This window comes from Eschrichtius robustus, chromosome 12 (assembly GCF_028021215.1).
Source record: "Eschrichtius robustus isolate mEscRob2 chromosome 12, mEscRob2.pri, whole genome shotgun sequence".
Classification (NCBI taxonomy): Eukaryota; Metazoa; Chordata; class Mammalia; order Artiodactyla; family Eschrichtiidae; genus Eschrichtius; species Eschrichtius robustus.
In genome coordinates this window covers 66,583,677-66,605,909 of record NC_090835.1, presented here as the reverse complement: position 1 = coordinate 66,605,909, position 22,233 = coordinate 66,583,677, and the positions used below count along the sequence as shown (strand labels likewise).

The following is a 22,233-nucleotide window of genomic DNA, read 5'->3' as shown; positions in this document are numbered from 1 at the left end:
TCTTTTAATCTAAAGATAGAAAAGTTTGATTTGCCAGAGACTATATAAATTTTAAATGTATTTTTTTCTCATTTCATTTGTTGGACATGTAAAAATACCCTATATTATATTAAATGTAATAGGAATAGGACTTAAGTAACATATGAGTAATAACCTGTGTTATTGATTTATTTAACAAATATTTAACGCTTATAGTGTTAAAGATACATTATTCTAGGCCATTCAATTTAAGGCAATTATTTCATTTAACAAATATTTATTAGTGCTTACTATGGGCTTGGCACTGTGAGGTACTATCGTGATAAGTGTGAGCAAGGCAGAGTAATCGGAGAGGCGTACTTTTTTTTTTTAATTGAAGTAGAGTTGATTTACAATGTAGTGTTAGTTTCAGGTTACAGCACAGTGATTCAGTTACACAAATATACAGATATGTATTCTTTTTCAGATTCTTTTCCCTTATAAGTTATTACAAAATATTGAGTATAGTTCCCTATGCTATACAGTAAGACCTTGTTGTTTATCTATTTTATATATAGGAGTATGTATATGTTAATCCCAGCCTGCTAATGTACCCCTCCCCACACCCCCTTTCCCCTTTGGTAACCATAAATTTGTTTTCTATGTCTGTGGGTCTGTTCTGTTTTGTAAATAAGTTCATTTGTATCTTTTTTTTTTTTCTGGATTCCACATATAAGTGATATCATATGGTATTTGTCTTTGTCTGACTTACATAAGTTAGTATGATAATTGCTAGGTCCATCCATGTTGCTGCAAATGGCATTATTTCATTATTTTTTATGGCTGAGTAATGTTCCATTGTATATATGCACCACATCTTCTTTATCCATGCATCTGTCAACAGACATTTAAGTTGTGTCCATGTCTTGACTATTGTAAATAGCACTCCAATGAACATTGGCGTGCATGTATCTTTTCAAATTGGAGTTTCCTCTGGACATATGCCCAGGAGTGGGATTGCAGGATCATATGGTAGTTCTATTTTTAGTTTTTTAAGGAACCTCCATACTGTTCTCCATAGTGGTTGCACCAATTTTCATTCCCACCAACAAGGTAGGGGGGTTCCTTTTTCTCCACGCTGAGAGGTGTACTTTGGATATAGCGATCCGAAAGTAGGATTCAAACTGAGACCATGAAGGAAAGAAGCCAGTCATAGAAAGATCAGGGAGAATAGCTTTCAGGAAGAGGAGTAAGCATGTGCAAATATCCTGGCAGGAAAGAGCTTAGTGTGCATGAAGGCCAGTGTGGTTGCAGTATGTTGAACAGTGTGAAATGAGGTGAGAAAGGGGTGTAGGGATGGTGAGGATATTTACGTGCCGTGCCATGAAGTTTGGATTCCAGGGAAAATGGGAAGATATAAAAATCCGGGGGGAATAATATGAAACCATTGAGAAAGATGGCTGATGGCTGCTGTGAGAAGGCTACCGAGGTCAGAGGAAACATGACGGTGGCCTGGTGCAGAGGAGCTGCAGAGAAGCACTGGGTATGAAAGAAATATTGCAGCCTTGCTTGGGTTTGGATGTGTGCAGAGAAGGAGAGGAGAATCGTGGAAGAGCTCCCGCTCTTTGCCTCGACTGTAGACAAACGTGAAGGAGGCTCAGTGTGGTAGAGGGAAGAGGGTTATGTTTATTTGGATAGGATAAGTTCAAGATGTGTGTCAGGAGGCCTTAAACCTGTGTGCTGGAGCTGGTAGGAGGGATCGGGGGATGATTGGTACGTCGATGCTGTGGACACCCTGTACGGAGCTCCCAGGAACAAAATATTGCAGGTCCAATCAAGGAGAATGAAAATCTATTGTGGTCAGAGCAGTGTGGTAACATGGAAGCTACAAGAGCACAGTGTTTAAGAGAGTGTGATCGTGGTGATTGTTGCCAAGAAAGAGAACGAATAAGGCTAGAGAAGTGTTTATAAGATTTGACTTTGATTTTGAAACTATATTGCTATTGCTTATGTATTTATTCTCATCGTTTTGATTTTTCTAGACTTTAGTAGCCCATACAGTCCTTGTGAACCTGAGGCTGTTCTTTTTAGTCTCATATGAAAATTGTGACCTTATATATTGATACATAACATGTATGTAATTTTTAATTCATGTTTTCCTAGATGTATCTTTTATTACTTTTTTCTATTATTATTATTTTTTTACTATTTTCTATTACTTTATTTTTTTATCTTTTTGTACACTCATCTTATTTTCTTCAAGACAACATATTTCTAGATATCACTTTTATAGTTGATCTGAAATTCTGTTTATCTGGGACCTTAAACCATTAACAATTACTGTAATTCTTCTTATATTAGGACTAATATCTCCTATCTTATTTTATATTTGCTACCTGAACTGTTTTCTTTTTTGACTTTCCTGCTTTCCTTTGGATATTTTGATATTTACTGGTTTGAAAATTTTGAAAATTTTACTTTACATTTTTGTTACTTTTCATATTTACGTCTAAATTATTAAAGACAATAATTATGCTTATTTTCCTATCAATTTTAAAGCTTACATATATCTTTTTCTAAACTTAAGTTCCACAGCATTTTTCACTTTCCTGTTGTTTTTAATCAAGATTGATCGATCTATCTATTTATCTATCTATCTATACATATGTATGTAGACATAGTTTGTTAGTATTTTTTGGACATCTAGATCTGAATTTTAATGGTTATATTTTTCTTGATTTCTTCCTTATTTAGACACATACTTTATTTAGATCCTCATTTCTTACACATTCATAGATTTTCCTGGATTTATTTTTCTTCTTGTTGACCTCTTTGTTGTATTCAATAAGGTTTTTTTGTATTGATTCTATTGCCTGTGTTACTGAGATTATCATTATTTTGCCCTTTTATTTATTTATTTTTAGTTAAATTTATTTGTTTATTTTTAATAGATCTTTATTGAAGTATAATTGCTTCACAGTACTGTGTTAGTCACTGTTGTACAACAAAGTGAATCAGCCATATGCATACATATATATCCCCATATCCCCTCCCTCTTGAGCCTCCCTCCCACCTTCCCTATCCCACCCCTCTAGGTCGTCGCAAAGCACAGAGCTGATTTCCCTGTGCTATGCTACTGCTTCCCACTAGCTATCTATCTTACATTTGGTAATGCATATATGTCGATGCTACTCTCACTTTGCTCCAGCTTCCCCCTCCCCCAACCTCCATGTCCTCAAGTCCATTCTCTATGTCTAAGGCTTTATTCCTGCCCTGCCACTAGGTTCATCAGTACCATTTTTTTTAAATTTTAGATTCCATATATATGCGTTAGCATACGGTATTTGTTTTTCTCTTTCTGACTTACTTTACTCTCTGTGACAGACTGTAGGTCCATCCACCTCACTACAAATAACTCAATTTTGTTTCTTTTTATGGTGAGCAATATTCCATCGTATATATGTGCCACATGTTCTTTATCCATTCATCTGTGGATGGACATTTAGGTTGGTTCCATGTCCTGGCTATTATAAATAGTGCTGCAATGAACATTGTGGTACATCTCTTTTATTTAAAAAAATTTTTTTAAATTAATTTATTTAATTTATTTATTTTTGGCTGCATTGGGTCTTCATTGCTGCATGTGGGTTTTCTCTAGTGTGGTGAGTGGGGGCTACTCTTCATTTTGGTGCGTGGGGTCCTCGTTGCAGTGGCTTGTCTTGTCACAGAGCATGGGCTCTAGGCAGGTGGGCTTCAGTATCTGTGGCACGTGAGCTCAGTAGTTGCGGCTCGTGGGCTCTAGAGTGCAGGCTCAGTAGTTGTGGTGCACAGGCTTAGTTGCTCTGCAGCATGTGGGATCTTCCCAGACCAGGGTTTGAACCCCTGACCCCTGCATTGGTAGGTGGATTCTTAACCACTGCTCCACCAGTGAAGCCCACATGTCTCTTTTAGAATTATGGTTTTCTCAGGGTATATGCCCAGTAGTGGGATTGTTGGGCCATATGGTAGTTCTATTTTTAGTTCTTTAAGGAACCTCCATACTATTCTCCATAGTGACTGTATCAATTTACATTCCCACCAACAGTGCAAGAGGGTTCCCTTTTCACCACACCCTTTCCAGCATTTACTGTTTCTAGATTTTTTTGATAATGGCCATCTGACGGGTGTGAGGTGATTGCTCATTGTAGTTTTGATTTGCCTTTCTCTAATAATTAGTGATGTAGAGCATCTTTTCATATGCTTCTTGGTCAGCTGTATGTCTTCTTTGGTGAAATGTCTATTTAGGCCTTCTGCCCATTTTTTAATTGGATTGTTTGTTTTTCTGATATTGAGCTCCATGAGCTGTTTGTATATTTTGGAGATTAATCCTTTGTCCGTTGATTCATTTGCAAATATTTTCTCCCATTCTGAGGGTTGTCTTTTCATCTGGTTTATGGTTTCCTTTGCTGTGCAAAAGTTTTAAGCTTAATTAGGTCCCATATGTTTATTTTTGTTTGTTTGTTTGTTTTTATTAATTAATTAATTTATTTATGGCTGTGTTGGGTCTTCGTTTCCGTGCGAGGGCTTTCTCCACTTGCGGCAAGCGGGGGCCACTCTTCATCGCGGTGCGCAGGCCTCTGACTGTCACGGTCTCTCCCGTTGCGGAGCACAGGCTCCAGACACACAGGTTCAGTAGTTGTGGCTCACGGGCTTAGTTGCTCTGCGGCATGTGGGATCTTCCCAGACCAGGGCTCGAACCCGTGTCCCCTGCATTGGCAGGCAGATTCTTAACCACTGCATCACCAAGGAAGCCCTATTTTTGTTTTTATTTACTATTTTGTTTTCTATTTTGTTTTTATTAATCTAAGAGTTGGGTCCAAAAAGATCTTGCTGTGGTTTATGTCAAAGAGTGTTTTTCCTATGTTTTCCTCTAAGAGTTTTATAGTGTCCAGTCTTACATTTAGATCTTTAATCTATTTGGAGTTTATTTTTGTGTATGTTGTTAGGTAGTGTTCTAATTTCATTCTTTTACATGTAGCTGTCCAGTTTTCCTAGCACCACTTATTGAAGAGGCTGTCTTTTCTCTATTGTATGTTCTTGCCCCTTTGTTGTAAATTAAGTGACCATATGTGCGTAGGTTTATCTCTGGGCTTTGTATCCTTTACCATTGATCTATATTTCTGTTTTTGTGCCGGTACCATACTGTCTTGATTACTGTAGCTTTGTAATATAGTTTGAAGTCGGGGAGCCTGATTCCTTCAGCTCCGTTTTTCTTTCTCAAGATTGCTTTGGCTATTTGGGGTCTTTTGTGTTTCCATATGAATTGCAACATTTTGTGTTCTAATTCTGTGAAGAATGCCATTGGTAGTTTGATAGGGATTGCACTGAATCTGTAGATTGCTTTGGGTAGTATAGTCATTTTCACAGTATTGATTCTTCCAATCCAAGAACATGGCATATTTCTCCAACTGTTTATGTAATCTTTGATTTCCTTCATCAGTGTTTTATAGTTTTCTGAGTACAAGTCTTTCACCTCCGTAGGCAGGTTTATTCCTAGGTATTTTATGGTAGATGGGATTGTTTCCTTAATTTCTCTTTCTGATTTTTCGTTGTTACTGCATAGGAAGGCCAGAGATTTCTGTGCATTAATTTTGTATCCTGCACCTTACCAAATTCATTGATTAGTTCTAGTAGTTTTCCGGTGGCATCTTTAGGATTTTCTATGTATAGTATCATGTCATCTGCAGAGAGTGACAGTTTTACTTCTTCTTTTCCAATTTGTATTCCTTTTATTTCTTTTTCTTCTCTGATTGTTGTGGTTAGGACTTCCAAAACTATGTTGAATAGGAGTGGTGAGAGTGGGCATCCTTGTCTTGTTCCTGACCTTAGAGGAAATGCTTTCAATTTTTCTCCATTGAGTATGTGGTTTACTGTGGGTTTGTCATATATGGCCTTTATTATGTTGAGGTAGGTTCCCTCTATGCTCACTTTCTGGAGAGATTTTGTCATAAATCGGTGTTGTATTTTGTCAGAAGCTTTTTCTGCATCTATTGAGGTGATGATATGGTTTTTATGCCTTAATTTGTTAATATGGTGTATCACATTGATTGATTTGCATGTATTGAAGAATCCTTGCATCCCTGGGATAAATCTCACTTGATCACAGTGTATGATCCTTTTAATATGTTGTTGGATTCTGTTTGCTAGCATTTTGTTGAGGATTTTTGCATCTATGTTCATCAGTGATATTGGTCTATAATTTTTTTTGTGATATCTTTTCTGGTTTTGGTATCAGTTAAATCTATCTGGTCTATTGTGTTATTTAAATCTTTTGTTTCCTTATTTATATTCTGTTTGGATGATCTGTCCATTGGTGTAAGTGGGGTGTTAAAGTTCCCTTCTACTATTGTGTTACTGTCGATTTCCCCATTCATGGTTGTTAACATTTGCCTTATGTATTGAGGTGCTCCTATGTTGGGTGCATAAACATTTATAATTGTTATATCTTCTTCCTGAATTGATACCTTGAACATTATGTAGTGTCCTTCCTTATCTCTTGTAACAGTCTTTATTTTTAAGTCTATTTTATCTGATACGAGTATTGCTACTCTAGCTTTCTTTTGATTTCCATTTGCATGGAGTATCTTTTTTACATCCCCTCACTTTTAGTCTGTGTGTGTCCCTAGGTCTGAAGTGGGTGTCTTGTAGACAACATATATACAGGTCTTGTTTTTGTATCCATTCAGCCAGTATGTGTCTTTTGGTTAGGGCATATATACCATTTACATTCAAGGTTATTGCCAATATGTATGTTCCTATTACCATTTTCTTAATCGTTTTGGGTTTGTTTTTGTGGGTCTTTTTCTTCTCTTGTGTTTCCTGCCTAGAGAAGTTCCTTTAGCATTTGTTGTAAAGCTGGTTTGGTGGTGCTGAACTCTCTTAGGTTTTGCCTGTCTGAAAAGCTTTTGATTTCTCTGTCAAACCTGAATGAGATCCTTGCTGGGTAGAGTAATCATGGGTGTAGATTTTTCTCTTTCATCACTTTAAGTATATCCTGCCACTCCCTTTTGGCCTGCAGAGTTTCTGCTAAAAAATCAGCTGATAACCTTATGGGGATTCCTTTGTATGTTATTTTTTGTTTTTCCCTTGCTGCTTTTAATATTTTTACTTTGAATTTAATTTTTGTTTTTTTGATTAATGTGTGTCTTGGTGTGTTTCTCATCGGGTTTATCTTTTACGGAACTCTCTGTGCTTCCTGGGCTTGGGTGACTTTCCTTTTCCATGGGAAAGGATTATAGTGGGAAGTTTTCCACTATAATCTTTTCAAATATTTCCTCAGACCCCTTCTTTTTCTCGGACCCCTATAATTTGAATGTTGGTGTGTTTAGTGTTGTCCCAGAGGTCTCTGAGCTTGTCTTCAATTCCTTTCATTCTTTTTTCTTTATTCTGCTCCTCGGCAATTATTTCCACCATTTTGTCTTCCAGCTCACTTACTTGTTCTTCTGCCTCAGTTATTCTGTTATTGATTCCTTCTAGTGTATTTTTAATTTCAGTTATTGTGTTGTTCATCTCTGTTTGTTTGTTCTTTAGTTCTTCTAGACCTTTGTTAAACATATCTTGTATTTTCTCAATCCATGCTTCCATTCTATTTCTGAGATCCTGGATCATCTTTACTATCATTACTCTGAATTCTTTTTCAGGTAGATTGCCAATATCCTCTTCATTTATTTGGTCTTGTAGGTTTTTACCTTGCTCCTTCATCTCTGACGTATTTTTTGCCTTCTAATTTTTTTTTTTTTTTTTTTTTTTTTTTTTTTGATGAGTGGGATTGTGTTCCTGTCTTACTGGTTGTTTGGTCTGAGGCTTCCAACACTGGAGTTTGTAGGCTGTTGGGTATACCTGGGTCTTAGTGTCAAGATGAGGACCTTTGGGAGACCTCACTCTGATGAATATTCCTTGGGGTCTGAAGTTCTCTGTTAGTCCAGTGGTTTGGACTCAGAGTTCCCATCACAGGACCTTTGGCCTGACCCCTGGCTGGTGAACAAATATCCTGCAAGCTGTGCAGGGCAGCAGAAAAAAAAAAAAAAAGAACAATAACAAATTAAAAAATAAAATTAGACTAAGAAACTAACAGATATGTTAGAAAGAATATAAAAATTAAAAAATAGATGAAACAACAACCAGAAGGGTAAACAGAACCACAATAGTAAGAAAGAGGAGGAGAAAAAACCCAAAAAGGTGGAAAAGGCCTTGGCTGTGGAGGGCAGGTCCTAAGCAAGGGTGGGGTTTGGGCAGTGGGTGGGACCTATGCTTAAGACCCACAGGGCTGGAAAAGGCCCTGGGAGGTATGGGGGGTGGGGCTTAGACTTAATGGAACAGAAGGGGCCCAGGTGTGCCTCCCACCTCTGGTCTCAGAGAGCAGGGGACCCCACCTGGTAGCCGAGCAGGCTTCCCAGGCTCAAGTAGGCAAAGCAAATGCCCTCCATGCCTCTCCTGCTCCTTTGGTCCTGGAGGGCCCCTCCCTCCTGCTTCTCTTGTTCTCCCCCCAGCCTCCATCCTATGCCCCCAGGACCAACGCAGCCCAGAGGGTGACTCTGAATGCATAGGACGTGGCCCAAGAGCTGGGCAGACTTCCCCAGCTGATTGGGCAGGAGAAACTCTGGGTACATTCCCCACAATCTGAGCCCCTGAGAGTCCCTCCACTTGGGAACCCCTCCCCCCTCTCAGCCACCCCTCAGGGGCACCTGTACTGTCTGGCCTCCACTTCTCCTCCCCCCTCAGTCCCCCCACATCCTACCAGTTTGCTTGGGGGTTCCTCTCATTTCCTTGGGCATTGAGGTCCCCCACCAGTGTCCAGCATGTGCCCTAGTTGTGGGGAGACATGAACTCCACATCTTCTCACACTGCCATCTTGACTCTGTCCCCCCCCTTCTTTTAAAGTATAGTTTTGCTGGATGTAAAATTATAGGTCCCCTCTTTTCAACAGCTTTTTGTCTAGGTTCTTTTTTTATCAACAACATAACTTGTGAAGTATTTTGTCAGCGTGATATTTACTCCTCTGCTACAGAGTGATCATTTACAGAGCGGCACTGTGATCTTTTAGAATTTTATCTTTGTCTATGATGTTACTGATTTTTCCTATTATGTGTCTAAGTGTTCTTTGTTTTTCTCTTATGTATCTCTTTGATCTTTCATCTAAAGTTTTCACTATTTTTTTCCCCTTACATTTAAGATCGTTTTAGTCATTATTTTTTTTCAAACATTTCTTTCCTCCTAGGACTCTTACTAGACTGATTTTGTCACCTTTGCTTCTGTATTCTATGTCTCTTAATCTTTAAATATTTTCTTAATTTATTGCTTCCTAATGCCTCTAAGAGAATTCATCAATCTGATATTCCAGTTCAAGTATCTGTTCAGTATCTATTATATTCTTCAGTCCCTATGTTCAGTTCTCTATTATAGCTTATATAGTTCTGCTTTAAAAGTCAGGTTTATTGAGGTATAATTTACCTACTATAAGATTTTCCCCTTTAGTATACAGTTCTATGAGTTTTGACAAAGCATAGAGTTGTGTAACCTCCACCATATCCAAGATATAAAACTTCCATCAAAAGAAAAAGTTTCCTTGTGCTCCTTTGTAGTCTATTCCTCCCTGCAACCCAAGTGCACTTGCATGTATCCATAGCTAATTTCTTATTTTTTATTGAAATATAGTTGATGTACAATATCATTTCAAAATTTTTAATGAAATCAGTTAGCTTGGTTGAGAGAGTTTCCTCAGCCATGTTTTGCATCTCCAGTACAAATTTAGAGAAAATATATGACACGGTCCATCATATATAGGTTTTTGTTGTTGTTGTTAGTTTCTGTGAGTTTGTCACAAGGAGAGAAGGAAGCAAGATAAATTAAGGTACTATTAAAATGGCTGAGAATATGAAACATGTAATGAGAGAGGCAGTAAAGCCATAACGGAGCTGGGAAGGCTCATTGATTTTGAAGTCTCAGTGAGGCTGAAGAAATGTTTTGGGATATTTGAGAAATGAAGATGGTAGATGGGAGGTAGAGTTCTAAGAAGAGGATGTGAAAATGAAATTTCAAAAGTTTTCCATTTTATTTGTGAAGGTAACATCTAGGAATGGTCCTGGGAGCAGAAGATTGAAATGGAGTGGATAAGAGTATCTTTGGAGTTGAGCAGCTCAAAGAATTGAGGGGATAGAGACTTCTGTGTGAATTTTGAAATTGCCAAAATTACATAAGGAACTATTATGATCCATGAATGAACATCATCAATAAATAAGATAAAATTTCCTAGAAAGCTGATCAATAACAGCAATGAAAAAAACAATAAAGTGATAGTGTTTAATGAAATAATTTTCAAAGGGACAGGGGGGTTTGTAAAGAAAAGAGGGAGTAATGGCTAGAAAGTCTTAATAGGGAAAAAAAAGGTGAACATATTTATCCCAGAAGTTGAATCTTTTAACATTTTCTTGATTACTTCAGTACTGTAATTGTTTTTATTTTCATATAGACACCTACAACTCTTCCGAGAGCAGCTGGTCGAGAAACCAAATACGTAAGTCCCTTAATAATTATACATACTGCTTTTTAAATGGGTGCATGTGCATGCTTTGGAGAGAACTCAATTATATAGTCATTTAAATTGAATTAGTTGAATTTTTCATAAATGGAAGGGGTAGGATGGTATGATTAGCCCAGAGGTGGAAAATCAGGTTATGTCAGGTAAGTTTATTGAATAAATTCCTTCTTAAGTGAGGTCTCATTTGATTAGTTTGGCTGAATCAAACAGAATTCTAACACCTGCTTTCTGTCTTTCTAATTATCAAGGCTTAGATGACATTTTCATTTCTGTAATGGTTTATCGTGCTTATTATGAAAGAGTCAACTCATATAGTTGAAACATTAAGATTTGTCTGTTTCTAATAGGATTGCCAATTTATTTGATTTGGACTAGTTTGTTGCTTTCTTTCATTTAAATTTTTTTCAAATAAATCAATTTCCACCTATGAGCAAAAATATAGTAATAATTGGTACGTAGGTATAGACTCACACACTTGATTCAATTAATTGTGGGTATCTGGCTCCAAATGTCCTAGATGCACACACACACACATAGCCTCATCTCATTCCTATTCTTTATTTACCTAATAATCCATCATGTGGCCAACTTCTGCTTCTGACCCAACATATTCTAGTGTAAGCAAGATTGTCTCCTAAGCAAGTGTTTAGTTTTTAGTTTAAAAGAAACCAGTAAACTATTCCCTTTAGTTTATACTTCATATTTTCTACTATGTAGTTTTCAGCATCATCACCATTCAGAGTCAATAATTAGTAAATATAAATTTTGTGACATATCTTCTTTGCAATTTATACATTTCTGCCTTCTTTAGAACCTCCCTAGGGCAGATAATAAATTGGGTGAAGTAACTGAGCTTCATCACATTCAGAAAATAATGTTTAGAAGGTATGGATAGGAACACTGCTTAGAACATTTTCTAGAAGTTTTCACTGTTATTTTCTGTTATTACTGGAAGTCATTTGGAATAATACTTAAAAGAGTGGAGGCATTTAGTGGGCTATACCCAAGTTTTAATCACAGTGTTGCTGTTTGCTAATGAATCCTGGAAAGTCACTTAACCTCTCTGTGCCTTAATTTTTTCATCTATAAAATTGGGATACTAATATTTAGTTGATGTAAGATTTATAACTGTTAACATATGAAAAGCCCTTACTGTAGTCTGACACATAGAAATGATTCAATAAATAATGGTTCTCCCCCTTTTTCCCTCTCTTTTTCCTTTGTTTTTCCCTTTATCCATGTCTCCCCCCTTCTCTGCCCCTTCCTTATCTTGGAAAGACTAGACACACCATGATTTAGCTGAGTTCCATGATTCTTCAGTTGGATATAAGAAAAGAAAGTCCCTAAAGATGCTTCTATTTTTTTGTGACTGAGACATTCTACAAGAGCCAGACCCAAGAAAAAGTAGCTAGAATATTCTTTACTCTCACCTTCCTTTCTCATCTACTCCTAATTTGCACCCAAGTGCATCTGATTTAGACTCATTTACAATGAGGTACAGAGGGCTGATGCCTCCTCCCACACCTCCTGGAGGTGGATGGATAATTTGATAGCAGTGGAAACAATTCTGGAGGGGCTGCTTCAATCTCCATAGTTAGAAGTTATGTCAAATTGTTCTTCTGTCAGTTATCCGACTTGATTAAAGGAGGTTAACCTTTGCCCCAAACTTTGTGAGAGCATTTGAGTCATTCAAAGTTAACACTGAATCATCAAATAGATTTAATATAGCCTTGAACAAATATAAACTCTAATTCTGATAAGATTCTTGTCTTTGATTAAATTTGGTTTCTTGGAAAAGCTTTGTTTTTTAATTTCTCTTACAAAATGACATTTGAATTGTTGTTTGTGACACCTCAAATATGTGCATGTCTTTTGAAAGACTAGATGGGATGATTTTATGGTGGAATGGGAAAACCAATTTTTGGTGCCATCAGAGAGAAGTCACACTTGTAACTATTTGGTTTCAGTTATTACATTTACTAAGTGATGCCTGATACAGTTTTTTTGAGGAGAAAAATGAAATTTTAGAACAGAAGTGTTCCTTAGCTATAAGCCTTAATCATATGTCAACAATTGACCTTGAATACACTATGTCCTGATTTTTAAAAAAGAATGATGCTGTAATATTTTCTTTATTAAAAACTTTTTTATTTTTTATTTTTTTAAATTATTTTTTATTTAAACAATTTTTTATTTTATACTGGAGTGTAGCTGATTTACGATGTTGTGTTAGTTTCTGGTGTACAGCAAAGTGATTTAGTTACACATATATTTATTCTTTTCCAGGTTCTTTTCCCATGTAGGTTATTACAGAGTATTGAGTAGAGTTCCCTGTGCTATGCAGTAGGTCCTTGTTGATTATCTATTTTATATATAGTAGTGCATAAATATACGTTAATCCCAACCTCCTAATTTATCTCTCCCCCCTGACACTGTAATATATTTTTCTAGAAATTCTAATATTCATATTAGCAGAGCTACAAATGCCTCATATTAAGTGCAACTTGAATAGTTTTCCCTTAATTCATTAATTAATCTCTACATTTTCCTCCCTTCCTTTCTCATGGAAACTCAACAGCAAATCTGAGAATCCTACAGACTGTAACATTTCAATTCTACCATCTCTCTTCAAAACTTTGAAGAAAGTAGGCATCTTCACAGTATACACCTGCTGGGACTTGGTGTATCATTGCCTTTGTAGAGCTTCTTAGATTCGATTCTAAAGCAGGGATCATGCAGTTTACCAACGTCTGCACCAGAGAGAAAAAAAAGGGAAGACTTAAATTAGAACCAAGAAAAAAAAAGTTTTTTACACTTGAGGATGGCCTCAGCTGCTTAGCACAGTCTACTCAAAATCCCTATTTCTGGGGGCTCTTTAAAAGTATAGTATATAGTCTGTGAATTGTGATGAGAAGAAAGTGTAGCCAGTTCCTAGCTCTATTATTCAATTTTCCACTTTTTTTCACTATTTTGACAAATATTTGAGTGTCTGCCATGCCCCAGTACTCACATGGAGTCACTGGGGTGTGAGGGATGAATAGAACAGCAAGGTCCCCATTTCTGAAGCATAGCATGTGGGAGACAGTAAACAAAATAGGAAAGAGCAATCTTGCAGAAATTGGAGGAGAGTTAGCCAGAGTACTGGCTGACGTTAAAACAAATGTACAAAGTTGCTAGTTTTCAATGTGTCAGTATGTCCATTGGATTTCCAATTTTCCTGGGATGTTGAGAGTGGTTTAATTAAATAATGAGAAATGATATGACTAATTACTCTTTAGGGGACTTTGATGAAAAGCTGACTTTCCTTCATCAAAAAAAGAAAGAAAATCCATGTAAAACAATTCATTTCCTTTTCTTAATCTTGATTGCACATATTGTTACATTTCACATAGTCTGTTTTTTAGGATGAGCCAGATACAGTAAAGGACCTTCAACTTAAACTAATTAAAGTCCAGGTTTTTCTTCAATTCATCGTGTACTTGAATTGCAGTTTAAAGTAATTTAATTGAGGTTCTCTTAAGTGTCATAGAATTTAAACAAGGCGAACAAACACGTTGAGTGGTCCTGATCTCCACAGGTAACCTGTGGGATTGATTAATTTATCATTCGTATTTCACTTGATTGTTTTTAACAGATGCCAAATTCAACAATCATAATAACTAGTGTTTTGAGTTCTTACCTTGCAAATCAGCTTTAACTATCTCATTTAACCTTATACCAGTCCTATGAAGTGGGTATGATTATTTCAAATCTCCACTTTATGGAGGAGGAAACAAAGTCACAGAGAAAGCAAAATCCAACCCAGGTCTTCCTCATGTCAAAGCCCCTGTTGTTATTTTTTGCGTGTACCAACAAGGGCTGGAAATAACTTGTCTTCCTTAAATATTTTATCCATTAGTATTCATATTCTGGGTCTAAATTAATTCTTCATCCCCAGTAAACTCCAGCCTAAACTTTGAATGAATAATTTCATATTTGGTGACAACTTCTAAGATGATAATATTTAGTATATTTCTAATGTTTTAAATTATTTGCTTACATGTAAATTAACTCATAATTTATCAGTTAATCTACAAGTGATTGTTTCTCATGGCACTCATTTTTAAAGCGTTTCTTTCCCTCTATGTAATGGAATGAATTTTCTAATTAAATTTCTCTTTCATTCTGTTTTCACTCTATCATCTTTGGAGGGGAATGTTATTTTTTTTTCTTTGCATTACACTTGCCTTTGTAAATGTTTATTATTTTTCATTAACTACTACCAGTATAAATTCATTTCACTCATGTAATTCAAAACCACAGTATGCTTTCTTAATAAAGAGCAACCTCAGAAAATAGGGCAAGTATTTGGACCTATTACTAATTTATCAAAAAAACTGTAATTTGGAGTCACATTCTATTGATAACAACTTATTTAATAAACTCTCTACATTTAAGAAGTTACTTTTAAGTGCCAGAGAAATAACAAAGACAGCTTTATTGAATATGATATAGCATAGAGGTAAAATCTCATTTTAATGAGCTTGAGGGACAGAAAAATATCATTACAGTGGAAGCATATTGCTTTCAAAATATCACAGAATATTAAAAATGTGTCAAACTTTATTAAGAATATTTCCCTCTATATATACAGATGTTCAAATAAAGGTCATCTTCTCCAATTAAGCCACCTCACACAGTCCCCTTGTTGCTATGCTTGGAAACGTTGCTAGGCTGGAGTGTTTCAGAGTCGATGTGCCCTAATGCAGCCATAGATCTTAAGAGTAAGAGGTGACAAATCCAATCTACTTAAATCCAGACATGGATCCAAATCTGCTTCTATAGGTTGTGACCAGAGATTTGATGAGTTGTGAAGAATTTAAGCAAGAAATTCCACTCTACTGATCATTCTTCTTTCTGTCTTTCTTTCCTTTTTTTTTTTTCCCACTGTTCAGAAATGTTTCCAAGGTATGCATGTGTGAGAGGGGATGAGGAGGGAAAGGAAGGTAATTATATAGGCTGAGCTAAATGAGGAAGAAGAGAAATGATTTAATGAGACATCCTTTATGCTTTGGTCCTTCTCATCATCATTTTAGATGTCACCAAAAATGAAGGCGCCATATTTCAGCCACACTTCCCTTGATCTGATTTTTTATTCCTCATTTGCACATGCAAACCATGACTGTCGCTGGTCACTATGCACTTTTATTCTGCCTACCAATTATGTTCATAACAACGTGGAATCATCATTCCCTAAATTACTGAGTCAAACTTTTTAAATACTTTCAACTCTACTTTTTACATTTAGACCTTTTGGGGACATATCACTAACTCATAATATAGCTCTTAGTGAGATATTCATATAGGGTAAGGTCTACAAGTAGAATAAACAGTATGAAGCAAGAAAAATATGACACCTCATACATATATCTCTCTGTTTTTGGTGACTACCATGCTCACCATTGGATTCAACTTTTTAAAATTTTATTGAAGTGTAGTTGATTTACAATGTTGTGTTCATTTCTGCTGTACAGAAAAGTGAGTCAGTTATACATATATAGATTCTTTTTCATATTATTTTCCATGTTGGTTTATCACAGGATATTGAATAATTCCCTGTGCTATGCAGTAGGACCTTGTTGTTTATCCATTCTATATAGAGTAGTTTGCATCTGCTAATCCCCAACTCCCAGTCCTTTCCTTTCCCACCTCTCCTCCCCCTTGGCAACTGCAAGTCTGTTCTCTATGTCTGTGTGTCTGTTTCTGTTTCGTAGATGTGTTCATTTGTGTCGTATTTTAGATTCCACTTATAAGTGATATCATATGGTATTTGTCTTTCTCTTTCTGACTTACTTTGCTTGGTATGATAATCTCTAGGCCCATACATGTTGCTGCAAATGGCATTATTTCATTCTTTTCTATGGCTGAGTAATAGGTTATTGTATATATGTACCCCATCTTCTTTTGGATTCAATCTTTTGAGTAGTGCCTTATGTACAAATAGCAGGAACATTCTCTAGCTTAAGGGTAAGACAGTGTCTTATCATTTTATAATTTTATATTTCCTCAATGCCAAGCTCAGCAACTCAGGGATTATTAGGGGCTCTGTTGATATTCTAAGTTTTGCCTTTTTGCTTATCTGTAGATCAGTCTTATCTGGGAGAACTAAAATAATTCAATTAACACATTATCACTAATTAGATTTCTTTGAGCCTTAAGAAAAGAAAACCCAAGACAATTAAAGCCAACAGGGAAAAGGTCAAAGAGAAACATTTTAATCCTATTGAATTGGATGTTATATTCAGGGAGGAGGGACATGACTGCTGAAAGGGAAGAAAATATTGCCCAAAGTAGAAGTGCATAGGGTGAAGGCAAAAGTAACTGTTCAATACTTTTTACCTGATACAATTTGATTTTGTCCCAGTCTCCCAAAAGGGTGTCTGCTAGTGTGATGCCTGACACCCATAAGTCGAGAATGGGGAAAAGCTGCAGATTGCAAGGAAAAGAAACTCTAGACAATGACTGAGGAGCTTGGATATACTTTATGTGCCTCCGGCATGAGGTCTTTGGAAGAGGAAAATGGTTTCTCCAAAGTGGCCTTGGCCTAATTGGTGGCTTTGTGTAGAAATTTATTTTTCAGTGGATCTCAAATCTTCATTTCTTTCCTTAGTCTTATCTCTTTCAGTTTGCATATAACCTACCGCTTTAATAGGTTTTCTTTGAAATACGAAATTTTGACTTTCCCATTTTTTTGACTGCTCTATTTGTTTTAAAGTTTTGTTTGCTTTTTAATGGTGATATGCTGGTTAAAATGCTCCTACTCTATCTTTCTCTCACTTTTTTTCTTTTGTAATTAAAATGATGTCAAAGGCTGTAGAATATAGGTTATGGGATCTTGTTTCACACAAGAGTCATTCTTATACTCATCTGTAACGTTCTTCATGGTTAGTATTAACGTGGATAGATCAAATGACTAAAAAATCAGTGTTGTTCAAGTCCAATTTCAAGTTTATTTTTAGGTACCTCATGTTGCTTCTGTTCCTTAGTTTAGTTGACCAATTGGCAGTTTTTTAAATATAGTAGCCTTCTCTTGCTACTCACCGTTCCAATCTCAGCTCACCAGACAATCTTTCCTTACTTTTCAAAAATCATTGCTGCAATATTGATGGCATAACTATAGCTACAGAATTTAATAAACATTAACGTGTATTGGGCAAGCAGAGAGAAGCTTCTCAAAGGGTTTGACACAACTGGGTTAGTTGAAAGAATCTGGTTATATTTGTGATGATACACATAAGCCAATATTCTTTTTCTTTGATAAAGGATCTGTAGTAGCTTTATAAATATTAACTCCACCCTGAGGTTCAAATTTAATTCTGTTTTTTCTCTGGGAATAGTTTCTTATAATAGTGATATGAAGTCCATTATATTAGATGAAATAAAAATGTACTGGGGATGTCTAAATCATCTTGTTGTTATGTCATAATTCCCAGTGAAGAAATTTTGGGGACTTATGGAGACTGGATACAAAGATATTTGTGTTTTTCCCTAATTTAATTAATGTGTTTGCCTGAGCACTTTCTCTTTTTTCCCTATGATAGTTTGGTATTATTTAGCACAAAGTACTGAAAAATGTTAGTCATATAGTTAAATTGTGAAAATACTTTATTTTTAGTGTGTGACTTCTTTTTTCCTATAATTATTGAGATAAAAATATAACTATATTTTGTTCCTGTCAAGATACATTCAGTTCAGCATATTTCATAGAAGTCATTTAACTTAGGGAATTCATAGAGAATTCTCTCATTACTGCAATAATGAAGAATTAACCAAAAGGAAAACATCCTAAGACATTAGAAGAAATCATTATTACTCATATTACATTATGAGGTTAAAAATGAAACCCTAGATGAATTGAAAAATCACTGGGATAGGCATTCTGAAGGGTAATTTTCTGCAGCACAGAATAACCATGAACCTCAGTGCACGGTAACCTGGTCCACAGCAATTAGAGGTGGGGAGCAATTAGCCAGGACATACTGCTGCTGTAGAGCAGGCAGGGACGGCAGCGAGCAGTGACCATCCTGGTGAAGAACGTCATGAGTCAAAAAATCAAAAACAAACCATGTTGGACACAGTATGAGAAGGACAGCAGGAGCCTGGTCATTATGTTTGGTGATTCACACTCTTCCGTACTTGGCGATACCATAGGAACTACTCAGCTTTCAGTTTTCAGTTATCATTCACTTCTCAGAGAGTAAAAGCAATATTGACATATCTGTCATAACCCCGAAAATATTTGCAATTTCAAAAAGAATAGAGATAGTACAGGAACACAACTTTATCATGGGTCAGCCAAGTATATTTATGATTGAGCATCTGTATGTTGACCACTTCCCTGATGTGGAAGCCTGGTCTCTCATTTAAGGGCAGAAAATCTTGAGAAAACGTAACTATTAATATATATATATGTAACCCAATCTACAAGAAAGAAGAAGGAACTGTGAGTGTCAGAAATGAAGAGGGAGCTCCAGGTGGGAAAGTTAAGAAGAAGCTTAAGCTCTGGGGGAACACAGGTATGTCAGAACACAGGTGACAGGAGCCAGGAGCTTAGAGTTTAACTTTCACTATATAACGAGTCAGAACTGTGGATGAATCCTTTGTGTGTGTCCAGGAGCCTAGAAGGCCACACAGCCATGAAGCATGTGATAGAAATAGACATAAATCCTCCCACCATCTTTAATCTACACTCTTGGGTGGTAATATAGTCATCCATGAGAAAATGGGTGCTAAACCTGTGAAAGTTGAAGATGTGGGCACCTGCCACCCTGTAAGTTCAGGCATATGAGGGTGATGAAATAAAACGGAAACTGGTCCAGAATCAGTGAAGTACCTGGGGTCCCCATTAGGGCAAACATGAAATGTATTGTAGGCATGGTTTCCCAACCCAGGGTTTCTCAGATACCTACAGAAATCATCACTGAAATTACCCTGACTGAAGAGGAGCTCAAAATCAAAACTAAAAAGCTATCAAATGAGTAAAGAACATCATGGGGCAGAGGCATGAAGGAGAGTCAACAGATACAAGAAAAGGGATTTAGCCAAGAAAGATTATAGAAAAATCTGGAATGAATTTATAAATATAATAAAATGTTGAAATAGTTAAAAGGAGTTACAGATACCATAAAGAAAATTTGATAAAGAACCAAACTGAACTTCTAGAAGTTAAAAATAATGTCATTAAAATATAAAATTCAATAGCCATATTAAATGTATTAATATACTGTTGAAGAAAAATGTGTTAACCGTCAGGCTTATATGTGGAAACTATCCAGAATGCAGCATAAAGAGACAAAAAATATGACAGGGAATTTTATAGAAATGGAGGATGGATTCAGAAGACCCAACATATATTTAATCAAAGCTCCAAAGAAGAGATTAGATATAATGGGAGAGAGGGAATATTTGAAGTAATTCCTGGAGGATTTTCCGGAAATGAAGAAAGATATGTATTCTCAGAATGAAGGACTACACCAAGCCCCCAAAAAGGATACATAAAAAGAAGTCCATGCTCAGACACATCATAGTGGAATTACAGAATGTCATGGAGAAAAATCTTAAACGCTAAGCAAATGTGGAGACGGATGATCCAAGTTATGACGTTTACATTCACAGCAGTAACAGAAGTCAGAGCAAGTGGGCAGTCCTCAAAATGCTGGGAAATAATAACTATTGCCTTAGAATTCTATGTCCAGGTAAACTCTCATTCAGGATGAGAACAAAATAAAAACATTTTCAGACAAAGCCCAAGACAGGAAGTTCTGAAAAAACTACCAGAGCATTTACTTCAGCAAGAAGGAAACTAAATCCAGAAGAAAGGAGTGAAATTCAGGAACCAAGGATGATGAAACAATATTAGACTCCTCTTTAATTTAAAACAATTTAAAAAATTTTTTCATGAAATCATGAAAACTTTATTTTCTAATATGAGTAATTTAATGAAAAAATCTGTTATTTGTTTCATTTTGCTGTACATAAATATAAGTATAGCTAACAATGTTGGTAAGTTTGAGTAAAATACGGAGTATACAGAGCATGACATATTACATCACCTTGAAGAATTTTTGATGTCTTACGCTAGTACTTGTGTTAAGATGCTAAGGAAAAGCAACATAGAAAACATCATATTTACTATTATGTGAGCTGAATAAAAATGTGTAGGAGAAATATTGTAAGGCAATGTACCATAAATGTGGAAAAAAATCATTTTTTGGTGGCATAATGATATTTTTTCTTTTACTTAATACCTGTCAAAATTCTACAAGGGGCATGTATTATTTTAGCAATAAAAAACTTCAGAATACTTAAAAACATAGATATATTATCTTACTAAATTATGAATTTCACTAAATAAACACTATGTTTATAATTTTGCAGGCAAACCTCGCCTCACCATCTTCTACGGTATCTGAGAGTCAGCTGGTACGTATCCTTTTACTAGACATAGACCTGGTACTTTAGAAAATTCTGATCTTTTAAGACAGCTTTATCTGAACAAATGTGAACTGAGAACAAATTGACTGTATATATAAGTTTATTTGCTTACTTGTCTAGTAAAAGTTCACTGATGCTTTTCTAAAGTTCCATGTGGTTGTTTTGCAAGTCACAGACATACATAAAAACATACATAGAACTTATTTGCCAGTAACTTGCATCCTAGTAGTGGTGTAAGGATAGAACGGGCAAGGCCAGAAGGAAGATGCCGATGGAGGTTAGAGGCAAGGACTCACTTCTGGATGGGAGAGATCAGAAAAGGGTTCAAGGACAAGGTAGCCTTTGATCATGTAGAGTAGGTTCTGGACTTGAGGAAATGAAATATTTCAGACAGGAAGATCAGCATGTGGATGGTCTAGACCAGGGACGAACAATAGAAATATAGTGTGAACCTCAAATACAAGCCACATTTGTAATTTAAAATTTTCTAAGAGCCAAGTTAAAAAAGTAAAAAGAAACAGGTCACATTAATTTCAATAATACTTTTATTTATACACATATTATCATTTCAATATATAATCAGTATAAAATTGAGATTATTTTACATTCTTTTTGGGGGGGTAAAGTCTTTGAAATCTGCTATGTATTTTACATTTACAGCATACCTCAGTTCAGGCTAGCCACATTTCAAGGGCCCAACAAGGGGGCTGGTGGCTACTGTGTAGGACAACACAGATGTAGGCTCTAGAATCTGTTATTTATAGATAAAAATTTGATTAAGTAGGAAAATTACTTTTTCTAACAGTGTTCTGTATTATTGTTACAGTGATGAGCAAATTGGAACCATGATATGTTACCTAGATATTACTAAATATTTTCTTTATTATCTTTTAATTTTTATTGTTTATAATTGTAAACTCCTTCAGTAAAAATGAATGAAAATATCTAGTAAAGCACTGTGAGATATTAAGAAGACAAAATCAGTTTAATACTGATTTTTCCCCCCATTTTAAGCAATTATTTCTGTGTCCTACATCCATAGCCAACAAGTCATCTTGTCATTATCATGCCAAAAGGACAATGATATTTTTATTTGTAGTGCTGGAAAATCATAAAAAGTGTAGTTTGACTCTTAAAATAGCATGATTGAAGCAAATGGCTTAGGCATGTTGGTGTTTATACATGCAGTGTGTATATGGGGTGTGTTTGCGTGTGTGTGCATGTGT

The 22,233-nt window shown here is 35.9% G+C and overlaps 1 protein-coding gene across 1 annotated transcript in view; it reads left to right on the top strand.

Annotated features, from left to right (window-relative positions):
• The window catches only part of MLIP (muscular LMNA interacting protein), a 171,768-nt gene that overhangs the window by 46,379 nt on the left and 103,156 nt on the right, over window positions 1-22,233 (top strand). The window contains exons 9-10 of the mRNA XM_068559179.1: window positions 10,466-10,510; window positions 20,951-20,995. Of these exons, the coding sequence (XP_068415280.1) occupies window positions 10,466-10,510; window positions 20,951-20,995 (90 nt within the window). The remainder of the gene's footprint in view (window positions 1-10,465; window positions 10,511-20,950; window positions 20,996-22,233) is intronic.